This window comes from Diabrotica virgifera, chromosome 3, assembly GCF_917563875.1.
Source record: "Diabrotica virgifera virgifera chromosome 3, PGI_DIABVI_V3a".
In the NCBI taxonomy this organism is placed as follows: Eukaryota; Metazoa; Arthropoda; class Insecta; order Coleoptera; family Chrysomelidae; genus Diabrotica; species Diabrotica virgifera.
Window position 1 is genome coordinate 61,668,921 of NC_065445.1, and position 26,618 is coordinate 61,695,538.

The 26,618-nt window shown below is 32.5% G+C and overlaps 1 protein-coding gene and 1 long non-coding RNA gene across 13 annotated transcripts in view; one reads left to right on the forward strand and one right to left on the reverse strand.

Annotated features, from left to right (window-relative positions):
• Window positions 1-26,618, forward strand: part of LOC114339297 (ankyrin-3) — a 539,512-nt gene that overhangs the window by 281,133 nt on the left and 231,761 nt on the right. For 11 of the 12 annotated variants that reach the window (XM_050646489.1, XM_050646490.1, XM_050646493.1 and 8 more), the window contains exons 4-6: window positions 3,923-4,086; window positions 11,699-11,957; window positions 25,978-26,201. In XM_050646489.1, coding sequence (XP_050502446.1) covers window positions 3,923-4,086; window positions 11,699-11,957; window positions 25,978-26,201 — 647 coding nt within the window. Of the gene's footprint in view, window positions 1-3,922; window positions 4,087-4,450; window positions 4,472-11,698; window positions 11,958-25,977; window positions 26,202-26,618 lie in introns of those variants that run through there. The other variant, XM_050646494.1, reaches the window with a different exon arrangement.
• LOC126881861 (uncharacterized) overlaps window positions 26,051-26,618 on the reverse strand; it is an 84,006-nt gene continuing 83,438 nt past the window's right edge. Inside the window, exon 3 of the long non-coding RNA XR_007697040.1 lies at window positions 26,051-26,190. This is a non-coding gene — a long non-coding RNA (uncharacterized LOC126881861). The remainder of the gene's footprint in view (window positions 26,191-26,618) is intronic.

Sequence of the window (26,618 nt, forward strand, 5' to 3'; positions counted from 1 at the left end):
TAACCATGTCGCCGATTTAAGTTCATATAGGCAACTCAAATTACACGGCACAAAGTAGTGGGTCAACTTAGAGAACATCCATAAACTACTACAATTTTTTTTAATGATATGATTAGAATTTTAACAAAAGTTAAATATAAGTAATTTATCCATGGTTTTCTAAACCTTATTATCAATTATGAAATGTCTGTTTGTTCTTCGAGTATTACAGATTACTTGTATAATATACAGAGAGATTCAAAATTATGGAATAAATTTATTTTTTCAAGAATAGGCCACTTTGGAGAAAAATCTTGAGACAGGACGATTTTTATTTTAAAATTATGATTTTTGACATATATACGTATATAGTATATGCCATAATAGTGACATCATCCATTTGGGCGTGATGCCGTAAAAAATGATTTTTTTTTTAATGGGAATAGGGGTTGTGTGGTATTTCATTTGAAAGGTTATCAATTCTATATTCAGTAATATAAACATTAACATAATTATTTATACAGAATGGCCAAAAATTTTTTGAATTACATTAATTGACGCAAAAAGAAGAATTTATGTAATTTATTTAACTCAAAATACATTTTACTGCTATCAGAAAATAGAAAAAAATGTTTATTTGACAAGTAAACATTCGTTATCGCTTAAATTAAATGTTCAATCTGCCAAGCGCAGGTGGGTGGCAGTGGGGGAAGCAATGTTTATTTATTAAATTAACATTTTTTATATTTTTTGACAGCAGTAAAATCTATTTTAAATTAAATAAATTACATACAATCTTCTTTTTGTGTCAATTAATTTTATCCAAAAATTATTTTTTGACTACCCTGTATAAATAATGATGTTAATGTTTATCTTACCGAAAAGAGGATTAAATAACCTTTCAAATGAACTACCACACGACCCCTATTCCCATTTAAACAAATTATCGATTACCTACGTCATCACGCCCAAATGTATGACGTCACTATTATGGCATATATGTCAAAAAATTATAATTTCAAAATAAAAATCGACCTGCCTCGGGATTTTTCTCCAAAGTGGCTTATTGTCGAAAAAATTAATTTATTCCACAATTTTGAACCGCTCTATTATATTTTTTACGTACATACTTCTGTTCTTTATACAGGGTGTCTCGAAAAGATTGGTCATAAATTATACCACAGATTCTGGGGTCAAAAATAGGTTGATTGAACCTCACTTACCATAGTGCACACAAAAAAAGTTACAGCCCTTTGAAGTTACAAAATTAAAATCGATTATTTTTCATATATCGAAAACTCTTAGATATTTTTTATTGAAAATGGACATGTGGCATTCTTATGGCAGCAACATCTTAAATAAAAATTAAAGTGAAATTTGTGCACCCCATAAAAATTTTATGGGGGTTTTGTTCACTTAAACCCCCCCAAACTTTTGTGTACGTTCCAATTAAACTATTATTGTGGCACCATTAGTGAAACAAAATGTTTTTAAAACTTTTTTGCCTCCTTGTACTTTTTCGATAAGCCACTATTTATCGAGATATTTTGAATAGTTGTCGAATCCACCACATATTTGTATATGGTTAAGTACGATTATAGAGACCTGTTAATAATCTGAAAATTTATTTATAATTTACATTTTTAGGTATATTTTGAAAAAGAAGCCACATCTCGATAAAAGGTAACTTATCAAAAAAAGACTAAGAGGCAAAAAAATTTTAAAAACACTGTGTTTAACCAATGGTACCAAAATAATAGTTTAATTGGAACGTACACAACCATTTGGGGGGTTTAAAGGAACACAACCCCCATAAAATTTTTATGTAAATATATTAAAAAATAAGCCGCATCTCGATAAAAACTGGCTTATCGAAAAAATACTAAGAGGCAAAAATGTTTTAAAAACGTTGTTGTTAAATAATGGTACCACAATAATGAATTAATTGGAACGTACACAAAAGTTTGGGGGGGTTTAAGGGAACAAAACTCCCATAAAATTTTTATGGGGTGGACAAATTCCACTATAATTTTGTTTTAAGATGTTCCTGCCATAAGAATGATACATGTCCATTTTCAATACAAAATCTCTAATAGTTTTCGATATATTGAAAAAAATCGATTTTCATTTTGTAACTTCAAAGGGTTCTTTCTAACTTTTTTCATGAGCACATTTGTACTAAGGTAAGTTAGGTTCAATCGAACTATTTTTGACCCCAGAATGTGTGGTATAATTTATGACCAATCTTTTCGGGACACCCTGTATAATAGGTACGAAACTGACATAGTGTTGTGTTTTAAAAAAAATATTGATTTTTCTATATTGACAAGTCCATGGTTCCATGTTGAGCATTTCATATGTTACTTTCATCAATTTGTCAGCTAAATATTCTTCGACAACTTTTCTAATACGGAAAATTTTGGGAGGGGGCGTTTCGTAACCCCCGTGTTAGAAACCTCTATTTACGAAACTCCCCCTTTCGAAATGTTTTCGAAATAGAAAAGTTGTCCGACTTGACATGAATACCTGAATTAAACGAAATCTCAGGAGGGAGCTAATCATGATTTTTTTAAGTCTAGGCTCATGACCTATATATTTTTATAAGTTTATTGATGTACTTTTAAGTGAACAGGTCTATGTATTCATACTCGAAACGTTTTCATTAATGGATGAAGTATTAAAATCCTTTTTCTTCTCCACTTTTGTGACCTACATCGCCACAAGTACTCTTGGACGATATTTAGTAATTGAACTGTCAATTAGACAAGAGTATTAATCAAACATCGGAATTTTTTTATAGAAGATTATGAGTGATACACCCTGGGTGAATGTTGAAGAAAATATACTAATGGTAGGGGAGCCCAAGCAAGCGGGGATTTTTGCAGTTACTCCAGAGCGTCAGAAAATTACATGAAGAGAAACCTTGTACCCTGCAAATGTACCCCTACCATATATTGGCTCTTGATAAGGCCAATAGCTCTAGCTCTAACTAGAGCTCTATTAAGAGCCCCTCTAGCTCTTAATATAGCATTCGTTAAGGGGGGTCCGAAAAAAATCTATCCCTAGAAAAACTCAAAATCGTCAGATTAAGATAAGGTCAGTTAAGTGCATGCAGAACAGTGTATTTTTAAAAAAATCTGACGATTTGAGCGGGGCGTAAGGAAATGGGCGAATCACAAAGTTTCACAAAAAAAGTGAATATTTCGCGAAATGAACGTCATATCGAAAAACCAAAAATACGTGTTCAATATTTTTCAAAAATCTATAGAATGATACCAAACACGACCACCCACGGAGAGGAGTGGGGGGTAGATTTAAAATTTTAAATCGGAACCCCGCGATATTTCGCGAAATGAACACTAGATCGAAAAATACACGTATTCAATATTTTTTAAAAATCTATCGAATGGCACCAAACACGACCCCCGCGTAGATGGGGGTCGGGAGATGAATGGTTACTTTAACATCTTAAATAGGAGCCCCTATTTTTTATTGTTTTATTATTTTATTATTTGATTATTTTATTTTCATCTTCACAACCCAATAGGTCCCCATAAAGCAACTGGAAATTTAGCATCCTTGTCGCCCCTAAGGGGGCGTTCAAGTATTACGTAACGCGATTTTTGAAGCTTTTTGACCCCCCTCTCCCTTATGTAACGCACCGTAATGGGGCGTTAAGTATTACGTAACGCAATTTTTGAAGATTTTTGACCCCTTCTCCCCCAAACCTGCGTTACGTAATAAGGTGATTAATATAAACCCATTTTTTATAAATTATTGAAATAAACATATTAATATGTTTTTAATACCTATTGTAATAAGTGAATGACGCACTGAAAACATTAGAAATAGTGTTCAGTGTTTAGTTGGTTTATTTTCTCTTGCTCATAACTTTCTTTCTGAATACAATATTTGTATAAAATTGAATATTTTTAAATTGCAGCCGGTCAAGAAGAAATTGTTCGGCTCCTAGTCCAACATGGTGCTTCACTAAATGTTCAATCCCAAAATGGTTTCACCCCACTTTACATGGCGGCACAAGAAAACCACGATGGCTGTGTTCGGTACTTGCTGTCCAAAGGTGCCAATCAAGCGTTGGCGACAGAGGTAAGGAATGCTGTTGGAATTTTATCAATTTGTCGATTGTTACTGTCCCTTATCCGAAACGAGAGTGTTATGTCGAGTTCGGTGTATGGATTTAATAACTGCTGATAAAATAATAATAAAACACTGTATGTATTTAGTGGTTGATCGCTTATAAGTTTCGAGATGTTGGCGTGGGAAGGTTTAAATATGTTATTGCCATTGTGGTAGTGACAATGACTGTATTGTTATGTGTAAAAAATCCAATACGGAATACTTTATTGTTTTAAAGTGACTCAAAAATCTCACGAATAATGTTTAATTAGGGTGCCACATTTTCGTTAAGAAACAATAATTTGTGAAGGTATCACCTATCTCACGGATATAGAATATGTATTGCAATATGTCGGTAAGTTTTAACTTATTTTTTAACTTAACGCAATATGTTTATCTCTCTGTAAAACGACAGAACTCTTCCTCTTTTTAAGGTTCCATCTTCTATCGAAGGTTGAATATGATCATGACAATTATTATTTTACTTATAGCAGCTCTAAATACATAGTTGGTTAGACTTCAGACTACACCATTCCCTTAGATTTCGTAACCAGGAGGTTATCTCTTTTACCTTTTATTTTGCACTCCATATTCAATCGCAGCCGATTATTCACCGAAATATTCAAGCTTCCTCCTCTTAATTGGCTGTATACTTTCTTTTTCTCATATTATATTTAATCGCAGCCGATTATTCACCGAAATATTCAAGCTTCCTCCTCTTAATTGGCTGTATACTTTCTTTTCTCTTATTAGCCCTATCAAGGACTTCAATATTGCTAACCTTGTCTACTCATGATATTCTTAGCATTATTCGATAACACCAATGCTCAAGAACTTCCAATTCCTTAATATCTAACTGCTTCAATGTCCAGGCCTCAGATCCGTACAGCGAAGTTGTAAAATGTAGCAGTGTAACAACCTTATCCTTAGATCCATTCTTAGGTCTCTACTGCATAATAGATGTTTAATTTTCACAAATTTTGCCCTTGCTATTTCTAATTTTTTATACGGCTTTTAATGTCTTGTGTTTGTCTGCGTTTTAATTAACCAATATTCCTAATCCTAGATATTTGTATTTGTCTACCCTTTCTATCTGGATTGTGGATACTACATATATATTATATTTGTATATACTATCGGTTTATAACGTTCTCCGTCTTCCGATACCCATTTGCCATTCCTCTCTGTCCGCACATTGATCTAGTTCCATGGCATTGTTTATTCCTGCCTGCCAACTTTTCCTCGGTCTACCTCTTCTTCTTCTTCTACCTTGCGGTTTCCAGTTTTGTACTTGTTTTGGGATTCTGTCCTCATGCATTCTTTGTACGTGACCAAACCATCTTAGTTGTATTTCGTTGATTTCTTCATTTATGGTATGTGTTACCTTCATTATTTCTCGTATCCGTTCATTGGTGACGTGTTCTCTTCTTGATCTTCTTGCAGCTCTTCTCCAGAAATTCATTTCGGTGACCTCTAACATTTGTTTTGAATTTTTCTTCATATGCCATACTTCGTAGCTGTATGTTATAATGCTTTTCACTACGACGCGGACGTTATAGATCTTTTATTTGTTTTGATTTTTTATCTGAGTACTGAGTTTAGAAGCGTAATTGCTTTCCTGCTTTGATAGTCCAGGGTAAAAAGGTTTTTTCCATGACACTTGAACAGCCAGGGTACTGAAGCGTTTTTTCGACAGGTAATACCTATAAGAGCAAATTGTAACTATTTCCTGCGTAGGATCTGGCGGCCATTTTTATTTATTAACAATTAAGTGTCAAAAAATGACATTTTTTACTTTTTTTTTTCAAATCAATGGAAAACAGGGAAACCTTTTCCAGGGTTTTTTTAATACAAATATCTTCCGAGATTATGGAAAAAGCTTTAAAACGACGTATTACAAAGTTTGATATACTCATTTATTGTTAATATAATTGCGAAAAAAGGTCGGAATTGCAAATAAATTATTTTCGCAATAACTGTTGTAAAAATTAGTGTACAGCTTTGAAATTTTTGTCAAATAAGGGTTATTTGATGCTTAATATGGGATAAAAATTTCAAAGCGATTCATTATATTGTTTAAATTTTATTCAAATTGTTTATCCCAGAGAACATTTTTTTTGCAATAACATGTCAGAAAAAAATGACGTTATAACCATTCCAGAGGTGTCAAATGAAAGAGCATGAGCTAAAGTCAAAAGTGAGTCAAAAGTGAATAAAAAATGCATTTATTAGTAATAAATAATTATGCAAAAGTATCGTAAATCTCTCCTTATAAACTTTTTATTTTGTCATATAAGAAATTATATATATTTATTACAATGTTTTATTAATTATGATATAAATAACATTTCTTGGTAGTTGTACACTTAAAACAGGGTAAAACAGTTAACTTTTTTGGAAAAAGTTATTTAAAAAGTTTATAAAGAAAAATTGACGATACTTTTGCATAATTATTTATTACCAATAAATGCATTTTTTATCCACTTTTTTAAACCATGTTGAACATGTAGCTCATGCTCTTTCATTTGACACATGTGGAATGGCTCTAACGTCATTTTTTTTCTGACTTATGTTATTGCAAAAAAAATGCTCTCTGGGATAAACAATTTGAATAAAATTTAAATAATTGAATGAAGCGCTCTGAAATTTTTATCACGGATTAAGCACCAAAGAACCCTTATTTGACAAAAATTTCAAAGCTGTACACTAATTTTTACAACAGTTACTGCGAAAATAATTTTTTTTGCAATTTCGACCTTTTTTCGCAATTATATTAACAATGAGTATATCAAAATATATATGAGTATATCAAACTTTGTAATACGTCATTTTAAAGGTTTTTCTATAATCTCGAAGATATTTGTACTAAAAAAATCATACGTTTCACTGTTTTCCGTTGATTTGAAAAAAAAAAGGGGGAAATGCCATTTTTTGATAGTTAATTCTTTATAAATAAAAATGGCCGCCAGATCCTACGCAGGAAATAGTTACAATTTGTTCCAGGTATTACCTGTCGAATAAACGCTTCAGTACCGTGGCTGCTAAAGTGTCACGATCAGGGTATATTTTTGTCTTATTACCCTGGCTGGCCTATGAATATTTCGTTCTTTAATGGCTCCGTCCAGTGTTCCGTCATTTGTGATTTTCATACCCAGGTACATATTTATATTCTGTATATTTACTGATTGTTTCTCCTCCGTCTAGTATGAAGTCCTAGTGCGTCCCACCGATATTCATACATTTGGTTTTTCCTATGTTGATCTCTAGTCCTCATGTCCTGTATTACTACTCTATTAGCTTTCTTGTCATGTAACATATATTATCGTAGTGTTGTGCTATTAGTATTTGGTCGTCTGTAAAACAAAGAGTATATTTATAGTGTATGGTCATTTAATGTGAGTCCTATGTTCTTGCATTTCCGTTTCCAATTTTTCAGAGCTTACTGGATACTTAATATTATAATTAATATCTGGATATTTAATATGAAGTGCCTCTCGTTGTCTTTTGGATGTTTTGTAATGATCATGAATTTTGTTTTCTTTGAGTTCATTTTAATACCATATATTGTACACTTTTCGTTCAGCCGTTCCGGTATGTCACATTTTCGACAAATGTCATACTAATAGTACTAAACTTAGTCCGGTCGTTCCATAGGTCTCTTGCTTTTTCTCACCTCTGTGCCTATTCCTTCTCTCCAACTTGTTCTCGGCTTACCTCATTTTCTCTTGAATTCTGGTTGTCATTTTTTGTATTTCCTTTGGTATTCGTTGTTCATCCATTCTTTGTATATGTCCGAACCAGACAAGTTGTTTTGTTGATAAGTCATTTGTGATTGTTCGTTTGATTCCCATTATTTCTCTAGTGCGTTCATTGTTAATCCTTTCTCTTCTAGATCTTTATGCCGCTCTTCTCCAGAAATCTACTTTCCGCTGTTCTCAGCGTTGCCAATGTTTTTTTTCAGTGGTCATACTTTACAGCTGTATAATAGAGTGATACTTTTCAGTAGTAATTGCACAAGAGCTCTAAAATTCTATATTAATTTTAGAGATCGAGTGCAATTTGTTGCGATTATTTCATGAATAAAACTGTTCAAAACCAAAATTTTATTGTAATTTATTTATGTAAGTACAAATTAGTACAATTAAACAAACAGTTGTTATAAATATTAAGTTGACGGTTGAAAGTCATCACTTTTATAATTTTTAAAACATTAATTGTCATTAATGTCACTGAATGTATTTTTTCGTAGCAACGAAGGGCATCTGACGTAATTTACTTTACGACGGGAAATTATTAAAAATTATCGATTTAATTTAGATTTCTGTAGCTTTCTATTGGTCAGAATCTCCTATGAATGAAATAATCAGTAGTAATTGCACAAGAGCTCTAAAATTATTGAATTTTTCCCGAGTGACACTTTGACAGTTTTAATTTCACGAGCCGAAGGCGAGTGAAATTATGTCAAAGTGTCACGAGGGCAAAAATTCTATATTAATTTTAGAGATCGAGTGCAATTTGTTGCGATTATTTCATGAATAAAACTGTTCAAAACCAAAATTTTATTGTAATTTATTTATGTAAGTACAAAATTAGTACAATTAAACAGACAGTTGTTATAAATATTTCACGGTTGAAAGTCATCACTTTTATAATTTTTAAAACATTAATTGTCATTAATGTCACTGAATGTATTTTTTCGTAGCAACGAAGGGCATCTGACGTAATATACTTGACGACGGGAAATTATCAAAAATTATCAATTTAATTTAGATTTCTGTAGCTTTCTATTGGTCAGAATCTCCTATGAATGAAATAATCACTATAATTCCATATCTCCTCTTTTTATATTCTTTGCTGATGGATTATTGGTCACATAAAATATGTTTAACGTTGTAATGGCCTTTCTACCTGCCGTATTTCTTTCTCTTATGGCTTTGTCTAATGTTCCATCGTACGAAATACTGATACCTAAATATTTGTAGTCACATCAGTGTTTTATCGTGGTTCTGTTGTCTAATATGAGATCTTTTTGTGTCCTCCAATGCACAAGTAATTGGTTTTTTTATAGACGTCTAAACCTCATATATCGTACTTGTTATACATCCCTATTAAATGAGGACTTAGAATTTTTTTTCAACTGTTTGGAAAAACTTGGGGCTCTTGAAATGGAATGTGTTCCATACGTTGTTTGACACAACTGTTACCGGCTTATCTACCCATCGCACCAATATCGTTCCGTCATTTTTGGTAATTTTTTGTTTTTTTTTTTTCAAAAGCACCTCCCATCTTTTTTAGTCATAACTTTTTGGTCTGCAAGGACATTTTTTGGAATATTATTTGTTCTGAAATTGCCTGTCACACCATATTCTCTTTCTTTTATAGTTTTCAGCAAATTAAACCGTGTAAATAGATTATTAACAAAAGTTTAAAAACGCAGTAACTTTATATCTTTTGAAAATACTTCTAGCATGATTAGTAATGGTGCTATAGAGGTGCCCAAATTCTTTCAGATTGTTTGCATTTTTAGGTTGTTTAACCTGATAGATCTGAAGTTTATTCAGAAATAAAGAAAGACTGCATGATAATTGCACGAGTGTCTTCCAAAATATTTTATCATTGATTAGTCATAACTTAGGTAAGTATTCACTAGATATTAGTTGTTGGTATATCAGTGGATGTATTTTCCACTTTTGTTTCTCCTCATTGCATTTTTATCATGTCTTTCTCCAAATCACCCCACTGATCCCAAGAGATTCTTCTGCTGGGGTTATATTCAGATGCCACCAATATTCCAAAAACAAATTTTAACTCGTCGACATGTATTTTCCTGTTTATTATAACATTTGCACTAATCTATTGTTAATATTTGGAATAAATAAGTCAATTATATAAACATCAAGTTCCCTAGATATAGTGTGAATCATGTTCTATTCGTCATAATTCACGTATTTTACTGCGTCTGTTGTGTTAAACTTTTTTATCAATTTTTTAAAGGTTCTGATTGACTTCTCCATTGATTATCATAACCGTGTCATAACATGTTCTTTTTCAGACACAGGATTTTTAACTTTTAATAATTATTTTCCCTCTCTCTCTCTCCTATCTCTCCAACATCCTCCTCCAAGCATCTCCAAGACCAACATTGTCTGTGCCCATTGAATTGGCAAGTACCTAGCATCTTCGAGCAGGGAAGCATGGTGCCCTTTTAGCATGTGTTCCATTATATCTATCAACATCGACTTGTAGTCATCAAATTTTACTAAATTATATTATGTAAACCATATATTATGGGGTTACCACTATATACAGTGTGCTAGTTTCAAACTACTCGGCAGAATGCACTGAAGATGTTCTGTATTAGAACGAAAACGTTTTGCAATCCATGACATTTTAGATAGTTTTTAAATAAACTATTTTATACCAGAATACATCTCGAAGTTTTTACTTCTGTATGAGTTTTGTAAACTATGGTATACAGCCAACTATTGGGATTTTCCCATTGATTTTTTTTTTAGAAAAATGTAACTTGTCTTTCACAAACAATACAAAATAATTTCGGTGCCCAACCCCCCTTCAGAGGAAAATTCTGGGTTCGCCACTGAATTCTTGTCACCACAAGTAACTGAAGCAATAATAGTCTAGAGATGCATAATGTCCATCCTTCCCGTGTGTCCTCACGCGACAATCGAGAGAGATTAGAGAGATTCGTTGCGTATTGCGCGAAAATGATGACGCCGAGTGGCTTGATGAAACAGATGCTAATCTTCAACAAAGCACTGTACCAACAACTGACTTGCAAGATGCTTATCCAGTTATTGGTGTTGAAGAAAGTCTTGCATTTTGCTAATCCGTGGTCCGAGGATACTGTATAATAATGTTCATATATTAGTACAAAAAAGTTTTTCGCATTTCTCTCATTATTTTTGTCAGTCAAAAACAGCCTGCAACCTTTCTGTCTACCTCTACACGTTATTATTGTAATCTTTAATTTTCTATAATAAAATTAGATCTAAATATTTAAAAAAAAATTAGATACTAAAAGATTTTTTTAGATACTAAAAAATACAGGTGATATAGGAGGGGGTAGGGGGTACTCTTAAGCCTCACCATATATCACTACGGGGGGGGGGGGGGTTAAAAAATCCAAAAAACATCACGTGATTGATGCTCCTTACGAATATCGGTATCTATTATTAAACAAAAAAGGTCGCGGCAGATTATCATGCTCGAATCGTTTCCGGCACGTAGCGTAGTCTCCGAAAAACCTGATTGTACAAAGAGGTGTCTGATATGATACGTTCCGGACAGTGTGAATTGTTCATATTTAAAACCATTAAAATCAATATTTTTCGGAAACTAAACGCTACGGGCTGGAAACGCAACGTGCATGATAATATGCTACGGCCTTAATACAACAAACATCATTAGTCCAGTAGGCGTTTTTGAAATAATTCAAGCGTTCCACACATTTGCTGTTTCATTGTATATTGTTGATTTTTGAAATAACGATTGATTTTCTGTATATTACTATTATGTATGACTTTTAGCTTGTATGAATTATTTATAAATATATTTTTTACAGGACGGATTTACACCGCTGGCGGTGGCAATGCAACAAGGCCACGACAAAGTAGTGGCGGTCCTATTGGAGAACGACACTCGAGGCAAAGTCCGTCTTCCCGCTTTACACATCGCTGCCAAAAAGGATGATGTCAAAGCTGCCACTCTTCTTCTACAAAACGAACACAATCCTGACGTCACGTCCAAAAGCGGATTTACGCCATTACACATCGCAGCTCATTACGGCAACGACAAAGTTGCTTTGCTTTTGTATGAAAAGGGTATGTTTCAATTTAGTACACTGAATTTTATATATAGCCTGATCAAATAAAATAAAATCAAAGTGTAATTCCGTACAGGTTGGGACAAATTGTATATCAAAGTTTAAAATCAAAGTATCAAAGAAAGTAAATAAAAAAAGTTTAAAATAAAAGTATATCAAAGTTTGTTTATCAAAGAAAGTACATAGGTTTACATGATTTATTTAAGGGGATCATTGTTTAAATAATGAAAAATAGGCCATTTTTACACACAAGTTATTTTTAGCATGATATAACTAGACCCAGACCCAAACCCAGACATCCAAAGTGAAAGTTATCCTCCAACACCAAATTATTCTATATGGTCCACATAATGTTCAGAAAAAAGTCACACCATTTTGAGCGTCGGGTTTGGGGGGAGAGGGGGGAGAAATCTTTAAATTCGTAGTTTTTTAGGGTTTTCGTCAATATTTCTAAAACTATTTCTAGCTTTAGCATAACTATGCTTTAGCATAGTTCTAAAACTATGCTAAAGCATAGTTTTAGAAATGTTGACGAAAAACGTAAAAAAACTACTAAATTACCGACTTCTCCCCCATATCCCCCCCAAACCGGACACTCAAAATGGTGTAACTTTTTACTGGACAATATGTGGACCATATAGAACAATTTGGTGTTGGAGGAAAACTTTTACTTTGGATGTCTGGGTTAGGCCTTTTTTGGACCAGTTATACAATAATACCTCCGTAACTTTGGAACCGTTCATTTTAGAAGGATTATGCATAGGGCCTTTTTTATTTCAAATTTAATGTAGAACATTTTTGTATAGAAGGTTGATCATGCTAAACCGCATAGTTTTAGAAATATTGACGAAAAACGTAAAAAACTACGAATTTAAAGATTTCTCCCCCCCCCCCCCCCCCCCCCAAACCCGACGCTCAAAATGGTGTCACATTTTTCTGAACATTATGTGGACCATGTAGAACAATTTGGTGTTGGAGGATAACTTTCACTTTGGATGTCTGGGTTATACCATCTTTTGGATCAATTGTATCATACTATTTTTCAGCTGCTGAGATAATTCATATTTTTATGAAGGTTTTTACGATTTTTTCTGCAAAGTTGAAGGAAAAAGCTTTCATATTCGTATATATCGTAAATCGGCAACAAAGCAGCGAATGTTGCCATCCAAATAATCAATCGTTTCAGGCTTATCATCGTAGACTAACGACTTCACATAACATAACCAGAGAAAAAAGTCTAGCAGTGTTAAATCACATAATCTTAGAGTCCGAAACGTGAAATTATGCGATTACCAAAGGTTTTCTTTAATAAATCAATTTTGGGATGAGCTGTGCCACAATTGTGGCTGAGCCACAATTCTGGTTGTTCAATTAATGAATGAAAAAGTCAGTAATCATGGCTATATAGCGGTAATCATTGACTATAACAGTCTGACATCGTTTTTGAACAAGTACAGACCAATGATTCCACCAGTTGATAAAGCACACCGATCAATTTTTCTGGATGTAATGGTTTCTCAACATACACTTGAAGATTATCTTCACTGCAAATACGGCAGTTACGCTTGTTGACGTAGCCCTAGCCATTCAACCAAAATGAACCTCATCGCTAAACAAAATTCGCTTATGAAAATCGGGATCAACGGCAATCTCGTTTTGGACTCATTCACCGAATCCACGCCTTACTAGGTGATCGTGTAGCTTCAATTCTTACACGAGTTGGATTTTGCAAGCATGCAAACCAAAATCTTTCCGTGGCCTATTTCGCCAGTCCTTTCTATTCATCGCCAATCGTTGACAGATTGCTGTGCCGATCTTCCTAGCGTTCTCGTCCATACCGTCCCTCCATCACAGTATTGAGTCTTAATCTAGCTCTATTCCTGTTTCCTACTGGTACCGCGAATAGGGTTCATCTAGGTGGGTAATTTTCATTTGCGAAGATGTTCCATGGGATTTAAATCTGATTATAAGGAAATTAAAGGAAGAGTATCAGCTATGGGCACTCAAGATAAATATGTTTAATACCGAATACTTATGTATTGGATCCAAGGTTGCAGATTTGAACTTAAGTTTAGAAAATACTATTAAGATTTTAACTATTTATAATGGGAAATAAGCCACAATATTATTAAAAAATGATTTTTATTAACGTTTCGACGCCCAAATCGGGTGCCGTTGTCAAAATACAAAATACTACTAATATAAACAAAAATGTTGTTGCTTAGTAAAAAAATTCTTCTAATAATTTATTTAATTTGACTCATTTATATCGGCAATTCAGATACATATGATACATTTTAAAGTAGAAGACTTTAAAATGATATTGCCAATATTTATGAGTTGCGTTCCTGGGACGACTTTACTGAAAGATAGTTCATTCGATTACATGAAATCAACCCTAACTCAAGAATATCCGTCACAAAAAATCATAGCATGTGATCTATCTTTAAAAAGACAACCATATGCAACGGTGACATTAAAATTCTCGCGTTAGAGATCTCATAGTAAATCACGAGGGAAAACCAGATATTTTTTGTGACGGATATTCTTGAGTTAGGGTTGATTTCATGTAATCGAATGAACTATCTTTCAGTAAAGTCGTCCCAGGAACGCAACTCATGAATATTGGCAATATCATCTTAAAGTCTTCTACTTTAAAATGTATCATAATATGTATCTGAATTGCCGATATAAATGAGTCAAATTAACTAGACTGTTTTATTGTGTAACAGTGGTACACTCTTAGTGGTAACCCTGGGAGTAATTCTCGTACACCTTAGGGTAAAACGAGTAACTGATATTATATTTAATTTTTAATTTTCTAATAATTTAATTCTTGGCATTTGGCATTCATAGACTTCGTATTCAAATAATAATTCGTGGATGGGAAATGCCGCCCTTAGAGTAGAGAGAATTTTACACTTCCCTAAGTGTAAAATTCTCCCTACTCTAAAAGATGCCGCCTAAATTTATATAGATACTACATAATAGTATAAAGCGATGACTAAAACTTTCGGAATGAACAGATAACTTTTACTTTCATTTAAAATCACTTTAAACGTCGTTAAACACGATTTGAGACGTTTAATTCAATGATTAATTATTTATATGGGAAATAAGCCACAATTAAAATGAAAAAAATAATTTTATTAACGTTTCGACGCCCAAATCGGGTGCCGTTGTCAAAATACAAAATATTACTAAAATAAACTAAAGTGTTGTTGCTAAGCAAAAAAAAATTCTTCTAATAATTTATTTAATCTCACTCATTTATATTGGCAATTCAGACATATATTATACATTTTAAAGTAGAAGACTTTAAAATGATATTGCCAATATTTATGAGTTGCGTTCCTGGGACGACTTACTGAAAGATAGTTCATTCGATTACATGAAATTAACCCCAACTCAAGAATATCCGTCATAAAAAATTATAGCATGTGATATGTCTTTAAAAAGACAACCAAATGCAACGACAGTAAAATTCTCGCGTTAGAGACTTCATAGTAAATCACAAGGGAAAACCAGGAAAAACCTGTGATACTATCCCGACATCGTAAGTATTTGGTCTTACATTAATTTACTCTCAAAAAATAATACCAAATTCTGACTTGTAACATGTTTAATTATAAATAATATTAATAATACTAGATATATAAGTAATACTAAAATATAAAATATGTACTAGCTCGATATTATTGACTTACTAATCTTGGTATTTTCTTTCTATTGACTTCCTCTTTCAGTATGGGTAACCACATCCTACTGCATTCTACCGAGGAATTTGCGACACAATTGGTTTCATTTAGCATAATTAGAGCCGCTTCTTTGATTTTTCTCTTTTTACTATCTGATTCTTTCAGGACTATAGTAAAAAGAGAAAAATCAAAGAAGCGGCTCTAATTATGCTAAATGAAACCAATTGTGTCGCAAATTCCTCGGTAGAATGCAGTAGGATGTGGTTACCCATACTGAAAGAGGAAGTCAATAGAAAGAAAATACCAAGATTAGTAAGTCAATAATATCGAGCTAGTACATATTTTATATTTTAGTATTACTTATATATCTAGTATTATTAATATTATTTATAATTAAACATGTTACAAGTCAGAATTTGGTATTATTTTTTGAGAGTAAATTAATGTAAGACCAAATACTTACGATGTCGGGATAGTATCACAGGTTTTTCCTGGTTTTCCCTTGTGATTTACTATGAAGTCTCTAACGCGAGAATTTTACTGTCGTTGCATTTGGTTGTCTTTTTAAAGACATATCACATGCTATAATTTTTTATGACGGATATTCTTGAGTTGGGGTTAATTTCATGTAATCGAATGAACTATCTTTCAGTAAGTCGTCCCAGGAACGCAACTCATAAATATTGGCAATATCATTTTAAAGTCTTCTACTTTAAAATGTATAATATATGTCTGAATTGCCAATATAAATGAGTGAGATTAAATAAATTATTAGAAGAATTTTTTTTGCTTAGCAACAACACTTTAGTTTATTTTAGTAATATTTTGTATTTTGACAACGGCACCCGATTTGGGCGTCGAAACGTTAATAAAATTATTTTTTTCATTTTAATTGTGGCTTATTTCCCATATAAATAATTAATCATAAAAATGCCACAAGGAAATAGCTTCAGTTTAATTCAATTGAGTGGCGTAGTAGCCATCATAAGATTTATTTATTTAGTATTGCCTAGCCTAGAATATTATGATCTACAAGTAGATAAATAAACCTGCAGGAAACCAAAACCTGCATCATTTATGTTTTATGTATGCTTGAACACCGGAACTTGTATTTGCATAATTTATGATCTGTGTAGCTCAATAAAAAATACATACGATCAGATACCGATAATTTAGTAATAAAAACACTGTCGGTCGGTCGATCTAATTTGCTCATTAAGTTTTATACGATGAATATATCAATGTACTTTTGTTGTGCAATATTGTTAAATTTGGAGTTTTAACATAATAGAATGGAATGTCACGTTTTATATTACGTAACGTTGCCTCTTTGCGGAACTGCTTTTCCTCCTTTTTTCTATTTATATCTTCGGGCAGTGCCTATCTCGGCCCAAGAAACAGGTAGGTCTTTTAAAAATTTCCCAAGTCGGCGCAAAGATTAAAACTGCCTGAAATAAAATATACCAGCTCGGCTCGTGGGATATTAATTGTTACTATCAAATAAATTTACATTATATTATACAATATATTAATATTAATATTGTATAATACATGGACCGCGTTATGTAATAGCGGATTAAGCGCCAAAATGTAGTTTTGAGATAAATCGGTTTAAAGATTTTAAATTTGTTTTTGGTACATACTATTTCTAAAATATAGTACTGACATGTTTCATATTTAATATATTAATGCAAATGTAAATAGACTTTTACATGTGTTTAAAATTTTTTAAAAATAATTTATATTTTAAAAGTTATTCGATCAAATGTCGCTTAATTCGTTAATGATTTTTTAAGATATGCATGAGTTAAGATCCGAATACCGGATTAAGAGACATATTTGGCGCTTAATCTGATGTTACCTTACAAAGGATGTCTTTTAATTCGATATCTTTAACGTTAGTAAATATGTTATGTTTTGTAATAAAGAATTACCCGACTATTCGTGGCGCTTGATTCGTTATTACACTTACAAAGATGCGGATTTTTGTTTATGACAATGGATTATGTACCATTATTGGCGTTTAGTTCGATATTACAAATCCTAGTGTGGGATTTTTTTTAAGAAAATAAAAAATGTCGCTTAATACAGGATTTAAAAACAGCTTTTTTTTTAATTTTTTTACAAAAAACATATTTTTATACATAGATTTGCACCCTAGCTCCAAGATGGCACTATTATCTCGATTTTGGACTTTTGGCGGTTAATCCGTTATTACATAACGCGGTCCACATTATATTATACAATAAGATATTCAAGTTATTGTATTTTAACATATTCAAGACTTGTGTTTCTAATAGGTTTTCTGATTCTGGATCATGATTATGATTATTGTTTATACTAGTTGTAATTCGATTCTTATTTTTTCCAATTGTTTTGATGAAATCTTTGCAATTATCCTACACATCTCCACTTTGTTTCACCTGAAGCTAATTTTCGTATTTGTTCTTTAAATTTATAATGTTCACACACTAATTAATAACAATTTTCCTCTTTGACTAAACATTTCACTTTAAGGTAAACATACTGGGCTTTAAAGATGTCATTATACTCTATTTTGTCTGGATACTGAGCTAGTAGTTAATTGAAAGCTAAATTGATTCCACTACGAGGTATCGAGCGAGTAACATCGGTCTGTATTTTGTCGCGCTTTGTAAAACATAGTGCAAAAACAGTGACATTAGTGTACCTTCAACTAGAAATAATTGTTTTTGACTACGTGAGCAGTGGCGTAGCAGATACCCAAAAAGTCAATATGTCTTAAACATCTAACCAGGCTTTATCCTATGTATCAGTGGCGAAATCGATTTCACGGGCAACATTTCCAACCAAGAGAAACTGTTTCTTAAATTCGCAAAAATTATTACTGTACCTACCTTTTAATCTTCGAGCCGACCTGGGGGGTTTTTAAAATGTACCTGGGGTATCATAAAGGACTGAAGGATTATAGTGAGCCGAGATGGGAATACCCCATATCTTCTTTTTATATCTACTCCTACTCCTTTTGTTTAAAATACTTCTACTTCTTCTTGATCACGTCTTTTTCTATTTCTCTTCCTTTCTCATCTCTTATCTCAATTATTATTGTTCTTGAAGACAGTTTTAAGATTGCGAACGACAGCCCGTGTCATGTGGTACTTTAGATCAGCGGTTCTCAACCTTTTTGAAGCCTGTACCACCTACAGTTATTTTTATTATTTTGGGTACCACCTATATTTTTAGACTGTATTATCAAGACGTACTAAGTACTATTTTAATTTTTTTTATGTTTTGTGGACCACCGCAAATAATGATATATACCACCAGTGGTACATGTACAGTTGGTGATCAAATTATTATGATCAGTCACAAAATTTTAAGTTTTTCAAGTTTGTGCGAAAATTTTATAGTAAAATCATGTACTGCTACACTACACAATTACGATATACTAATTGCTTTACTTTTTTGAACTGTTATTCTCGTCAAATTATGTCAAAACATACACATTGTGGAGAATTTGCGCTTGTAGGTTAGTACTTAATTTGTATGTGTTTATTTTGTTTTTGAAAGAATATTATCGTTTTATTTATGTATTGTGTCTTAATAATGTATTAATGGTGATTGTGAGCGAAAAAAACCATCGGTTTTAACTTTAAAGAAAATTTTCAAAAAATATCGATTTTTGAGAATAAAATCATAATGAGTAAGGCTAAAGACGGCCCTGTGACTAAAATAGTGGTGATAAATACATTTGTATTGAATTGAATGCTTTCTCAACGTCAGATGGCTCAGCGTCAGTAGTGTCAAGTAGCGCAAGCAACAGTGAGCAATATCAAGAAAAATGGATACCAACAAACCCCTGACTCATCAACGTGTCCAAAAATGTGGTCTAAAGCTAAAAATGAGAAATATCTTCGTAAGCACTTCTTCGTATCTCGTATGCCAGTTTCTGACATGACAGTCCGCACAAGGCTTGCTGAGCAAGGTTTCAAATCACGTCGTCCTGTCAAAAAACTAATGTTCACTGTTGCAATGATGAAAATGAGACTGCAAAGGGCCGAAGAACACCAAAATTGGAAAATTGGTGTTCGTTTACCCATTGCAGTCTCTTTTTCATCATTACGATAGTGAACATTGATTTTTTGGCAGCACGGCATGATTTGAAACCTTGCTCAGCAAGCCTTCTGCGGACTGTCCATTCTTAAACTGCCATCCCATCTTCACAAGTAAGTCCCGTGAGGATTTTTCGTGATTTCTTTCGGGTGCTTACGGAGATATCTCTCGTTTTTCTATCGTCTCTGGATGTAGTGACAAGCTTTCGACCACATTTTTGGGCACGTTGATGAGTCAGGGGTGTTGGTTTCCATTTTTTTATATTACTCACTGTTGCCTGCGGTACTTGGCACTGTTGAGCCACCTAACGTTGAGAAAGCTTTGTATTCAATAAAAATATCTTTATCTCCACTATTTTAGTTCCAGGGCCGTCTTTAGTCTTACGGATTATGATTTTATTCTCAAAAATCCGTGTTTTTTGAAAAATGTCTTCAAAATTAAAACTGATATTTTTTTTGCTCACAATCGCCACTAATTAAAACATAATACATAGATAAGACGATAATAATCTTTCAAAAACCTGCAAGTGCAAATTCTCCACAATAGGACTTTTCTTTTCATCGATTGTCATTTATTTCGAGCCTCTGTCATGTGTCACATAATATTAATGTATCTACGTCATACGTCTTTGGTTTGTATCATTGGTATATAGTATATACCAATAACGTACGACGTAGATATATTAATATTATGTGACATATGACAGAAGCTCGAAACAAATGACTGTGAATGAAAAGCCCTATGTGTATGTTTTGACATAATTTGACAGTTCTAGAGCTGTCAACGTCAAAAAAGTAAGGTTATTAGTGACAAAACATATTAGCATATCTTAATTAGGCAATCCAAACCACGTGATTTTTAATGACAGGACGTATGGCAGGCAATTCAGCGTTGCCAGAGTTGTTACAATTGTACCAATTTTATACAATTAACAACCAAACTTTTGATACTAAAGTCTCCTAAAGTAAAAACCTAAAATTTTGTGACATAAGAAATTTGCTTTAAATAATATTAAACGACGTTTTTTTAAGTTTTTGTACAAAATTTGTTGGTTTAGTACTTTGTGTCACTATTCCAATAATTCCGGTGCATTTACAAAAATTTCTCTGGCAACACTGCACACAAGCGATTTTATTGGATAATTTATTTAAATTAAAATTTCAAATTTACGATACAATGTGGTATTACTAGGTACCTAAAATAATAAAATACATATTACCCCGATGATTTTACCTAAAATCTATTTTAGGGATGCTCAATATTATTTTTTATTAAACTTATAAAACATAAAATTTGTTAACCTAACTATCTTCAATCTTCCAAATTACTTAGTTAAAACTTTTTAACTACTTATTAAAGTTTATTGACGTAAGCAATATTTTTTACTATGTCACAGAAGTATTTAGCAATACTTACACGGACATAAAATACGAAAATTACTTTAAAATACTAAAATAACACTATACTATCATATGCCTTCAATGTATTGCATGCCAGCCGCCAGACAGATTGGAATAGTTTGACAGATCGTTGGATTCCGTAATTGTGTAGCAGCATATGATTTTACAATAAAACTTTCCAAAAAATGTGAAAAACTTAAAATTTTGTAACTGATCATAATAATTTTATCACCCACTGTACCATAGATTGAGAACCGCTGCTTTAGATAATATTCTAAAGGCAGCCAGTGTTTAGTAGTTGAGGCAGAAATAAATCCCATCTTCACTAAATGAAATTTAGATGTATTTATTTGATTATTAGGTTTACATTCATATTCATAAAGGCAAACTATCACAACCTATCAAGTATGAAACTGGCATTAGAAATAACAAAATAATAGAACAAGTGATGGAAACGGAATACTTGGGAATAAAACTGTCAAGCTACGAAAAAGTGGAATAAGAAGTACAAAAACAAGTGAACATGGAGAACATAGCAGCAGGATGTCTCAACAACACAATCTGGAGAAACAAATACCTCACAACGGAAACGAAAACCAGGATATATAAATCGACAATAAGACAAATAATGACGTACACAGCGAAAACAAGAGCAGATACGGCGAAAACAAAAAGACTGCTGGAAACAGCAGAAATGAAAGTCTTACGAAAAATAACAAACCAAACTCTAAAACACAGAGTAAGAAATGAGGAAATACGAGCGAGATGTGGTATAGAGGAATTAAACGTGTGAACCAAAAGATGAAAAATAGAATGGAATCAACACATAATATATGTAGAGAGAATGACAGAAACTGGGATAGTACGAATAGCAAGAGACAAATTCAAATGGAAGAAGATCATTTGGACCACCGAGGAAAAGATGGTCACACAACGTCAATTGAGGCTAAAAACCGGAGTAAAACAGGCATGAGCCTATTTATAAAATAGGAAGAAGAAAAAGAACTTTTACATTCTGCAATAGTATTATTAAAATTAGTATTGAAGTATTTAATAATCCATATTTAATCTTCCCGTTTTTATGACCCGTAATAAATTGTACACATCATACATCATTTTGACCCCAGATCTTGTTTATTTCATTTTCAAAGCTTTCGTCCTAATAACAACCCCAACAAAATAAAAAGACTCGTTTAAAAATCCATACGAATGGCAAATTCTTCATACATTTTACATTTAGACGGGTTGAATGCGAAGTAATGAAACATCCGTTCTCCCTGATAAAATTCGTGACACGTCATCAACATCTAGTTAATTGGATATTTTTACAGGGATAGCGTTCGAGCCCTTTAGCAATCTAATATTTGCAGACTAATGTAAATAAAATAAATGCCAGACGAAGTTTATTTTGGAAGAAATCACAGCAAATGGTATAGTATGAATACGTCGTGTGCGAATGATTTATTTGTGTGAGAGGAACATACAATAATAAAATTGTTTGCGGTAAATAAATAAAAACAAGAAGTAGGTATAATTTCACATTATGCTAAGATGTATCCAATGAAATGTGATACATCGTAACGAATGAAATATGTGAAAGTATGAGCCATTCATAATTTAACGCATCTTGCCGTATCTTAAAAAAAGTTTATTGTACTACAAATCAAGAAATTTATTCCAGCTTGATAAATTTAATGTTCAATACACCTTTTAGCCCAGTCGGGATAGCATTTGACCTTGCATGCCAAGCTACCCCAAATTTTATTTTTCTAACCTTTGGGGATGTCAATAGTAGTGTAAATTTAAAATCGCGACTGAATTCCACCGTTGCGTTAGCCGCCATCTTGATTTTAAAAGAGAATCGTTTTTGCCTAATATATCCGCCATTTTCAACTTTTCGACAAAAAGGGCAAGGACCGAAATTGTTCAAAATGCGATTAGATCAGAGCATAATTATTGAATTATCTCGTTTATTATTAGTTTTCGACAAAAATGTACCCATACAAAAATGGACAGAATTAGATTTTAAAGAATTTTGGTTTGTGTAATTTTTCTGCTAAAATCAATATTTAAGGTAGTAGATATGCGGTAAAGGCGCGAGCGTAAGATCTGATTGGGTTTATAGCAAGCATTGTTTTTGTTCAATATCTATGCCATTTTCAACTTTTTGACAAAATTTTAATTGTACTTTTTGTTGAAAAGTTGAAAATGGCGGAGATATTGAGCAAAAACGGTCCTCTTTCAAAATCAAGATGGCCGCTAATGCAACGACGGAACAGTCGCGATTTTAAATTTGCACTACTATTATTGACCCCCCTAAAGATTAGAAAAATAAAATTTGGGGTAACTCAGCAGCGATGAAGATAATTTTCGCTTCGCCGAATGACATTTTTTTATGACTTTTTCATCTGTAGCTGCTGTAGACATACTGTATAACAGATGATGCGATAATGATTGTAACCGTCTTCAGCTCAATCATCATTATATGTTACTGTTCTATTATATTTTACAATTTTATTGCTGGAATCGAAGCTTATGATTAAATATATTAATAACATAGGTCTGTTTCATAGGTCAAATCGTGTTTTTTTTTTCAATTTTTGCTCAATAACTCCAAAGATTTTAACTTTACACCAAAAACACCCAAATAAAAATTCACCGTAATTCAATTCTGCATAGAAACGTGTTTTTGCCGATTTACTTCGACGAAAATTTTCCCCGGAAAATGCGGGTTTTTCCAACAAAATTTTTAATTTTCAACTAAAGTTTTAGATAATAATTGCTTATCAATAATTAAATAACTTTAATTAGTTAATAATATATGTTATGAGTATTTTAAAGATATGAAAATTGGTGTGGAGAAAGAGGGCAAAAATAAAAAGGTGATGGTTCGAAAATTATGATCCTATTGTTTATATCTTTACCGTAAATGCCGGTCAACTTTGACCGGTTGTATCTCAGGAACCACTCATCACAATGAAACGTTTTTTCTTTTAAAAGAAGTGTCCAGCCGTTTTTTTTTCAAAACCGTTTTCATGATTTAATTTAATTTAATATTTCCCGAGGAAACCTATTTGTTTATAAGCCAAACAATTGTTTATAATTTTAAAATATTTCTGAGGCCGCTTAAATATTCCAATTTCAATTCTGTAAAGTACATTTGATAGGTAGAGTGTCTTTTTATACAAAAATCATAGTTATTCTTATGTATCGTAATTATTGTGGTTATTATAGCGACCGTAAATTTTTAATTAACAATTCAATTGTTGCTAATGTGTTCATTCAATTTCCATCGGCTTGTGGAATTATTATAATCTATACGAAAAGAGCTTTTATATTACAAAGTTATTTAATTATTGATAAACAATTACTTATCTAAAATTTTAGTTGAAAATTAAAGATTTTGTTGGAAAAACCCGCATTTTCCGGGAAAAAATTTTCATCGCTGTAAATCGGGAAAACACGTCTCTATGCAGAATTTAATTACGGTGAATTTTTATTTTTGTGTTTTTGGTGTAAAGTTAAAATCTTTTTAGTTATAGAGCAAAAATTGAAAAAAACACGGTTTTCGGGCGCCATTTTGTTTATAAAAAAAGTAGCACACTATCTGCGGACTTTGCATACCTCTATTATTAATATATACAATCATAAGATTCGATTCCAGCAATAAAATTGCTGGTAAATAACTTTTTCCACCTACCTCTACCGAAAGTATACTTTTCCCGACCTGACTGTAGGGAGCAAAGTTGTACTTTTCCTCCCTAGGGAAGAAAATATTTTTCCTCCCTAGGGAGGAAAAGTAAAAGTGACGTCATGGTATTTCATTCATGAAATATAATTTATTGACGCCCTGTACAATATATATTTGCTATTACGTGAGTAACTATACATTTTAACTTTTATTTAAAAACACTCTGTATTTTGCAGAATGGTAAAAAACAGTAAATTGTTATTCTGATTTAACAATGTTTACATTAATAATTTGACTTATATTTGACAGTTGACAGTTATATTTTATCTACTTGTTAGTTTTAGTTCTAATAAATTTTGTTGGTTAGTTACATAAATAAATTAAGTAAAAATGAAAAAATGACCTGATATTTGAGGAAGGTGGAAAAACCATATGTATAACATGGGAGTAAAGTGTCTTTTCCTCCCTTGAATGATTACTGCCCTCCGCTACGCGTCGGGCAGTAAACTTCATTCTCGGGAGGAAACGTAGCACTTTCCTCCCTTGTTAAACAAATAGCTATTCCTTGTATTTTGCTAATTTACAGGGTAAACCTAAAGTACACTTTAACTAGGACTCATTTTTGACTAAAGTGCATAAAGTACATAAAGTTACTTCTGCTTTATTATGATGAAAATCCACTTTTCTCTTTGTATTAATTTGTGCTTAGAAGTTGGGAACGAATAGAACTTAAATTGACAATTTTTTGTTGTATTTTTTACAATATATAACACAGCATTTGCTAAATCCCATTTTCTTCAATGACAGTAGGTTCGAAATCTGTCAATGTGTCAATTGACAATGAATTATTTAAGAAAGTTACAAGATTTCTCTGCTACTCGCGGACGATCGTTTCTCGTATCCCCTCCAAGTACTTACACATAGCGAATAGCAGACACCTTAATAAGAACTTGGAATCAACAAATCCATGTTAATTTCAGAATTGTAGACTAGGCATCAACGAAATATCAGGTAAAACTAAATACCAAAATAAAAAATGAAAAGAACTCAGTAAGGTTTAAAAATTATTCTAAGAGACCATCAAGAACAAAAATTTTCCATTTTTTATTAATAATTCTAATATTTGTTTTTTTTTAGGTGCCGATGTCAATTATACGGCAAAACACAATATCACGCCTCTTCACGTCGCTAGTAAGTGGGGTAAAATTAATATGGTCACTTTATTAGTAGCAAAGGGTGCAGATATTCAAGCGAAGACCAGGGATGGTTTGACTCCATTACATTGTGCAGCTAGAAGTGGACACGATCACGTCGTGGATCTTCTTTTGGAAAATGGAGCGCCCATGCATGCTAAAACAAAGGTAAGAATTTACTGTTTGCCTGTTTGGGAAATATTTTTCTTTTTTTAGACTTTACACATATACGACTATCAAAATAATTCTATAATATAATTAACAAGTTGCGTTCGTCTGTCCATGTCTTTTTGGGTGCTTCATTTAGAGGTACTTTTTTTGGTGAGGATTTGTTGGGAGACCGTGCGTGAATGGTATCAACTAAAGTTGTTTTCTTATTTAGTATTGTTTGACATTTCATCCTAGAAAAACTTAACTCGGCACAACGTCTAGAAATTATTTAGCTGTATTACGAAAATAGGCGTTCAATGAGGAACGTGTTTCGTGCGCTTAGAGCAAAAAAAATGTTTTCCGATGACCCCCGTTTTTGGCTTAATGAGGACGTGAATAAACAAAATGCCCGAGGTTCAAGAGTTGCCAATACAT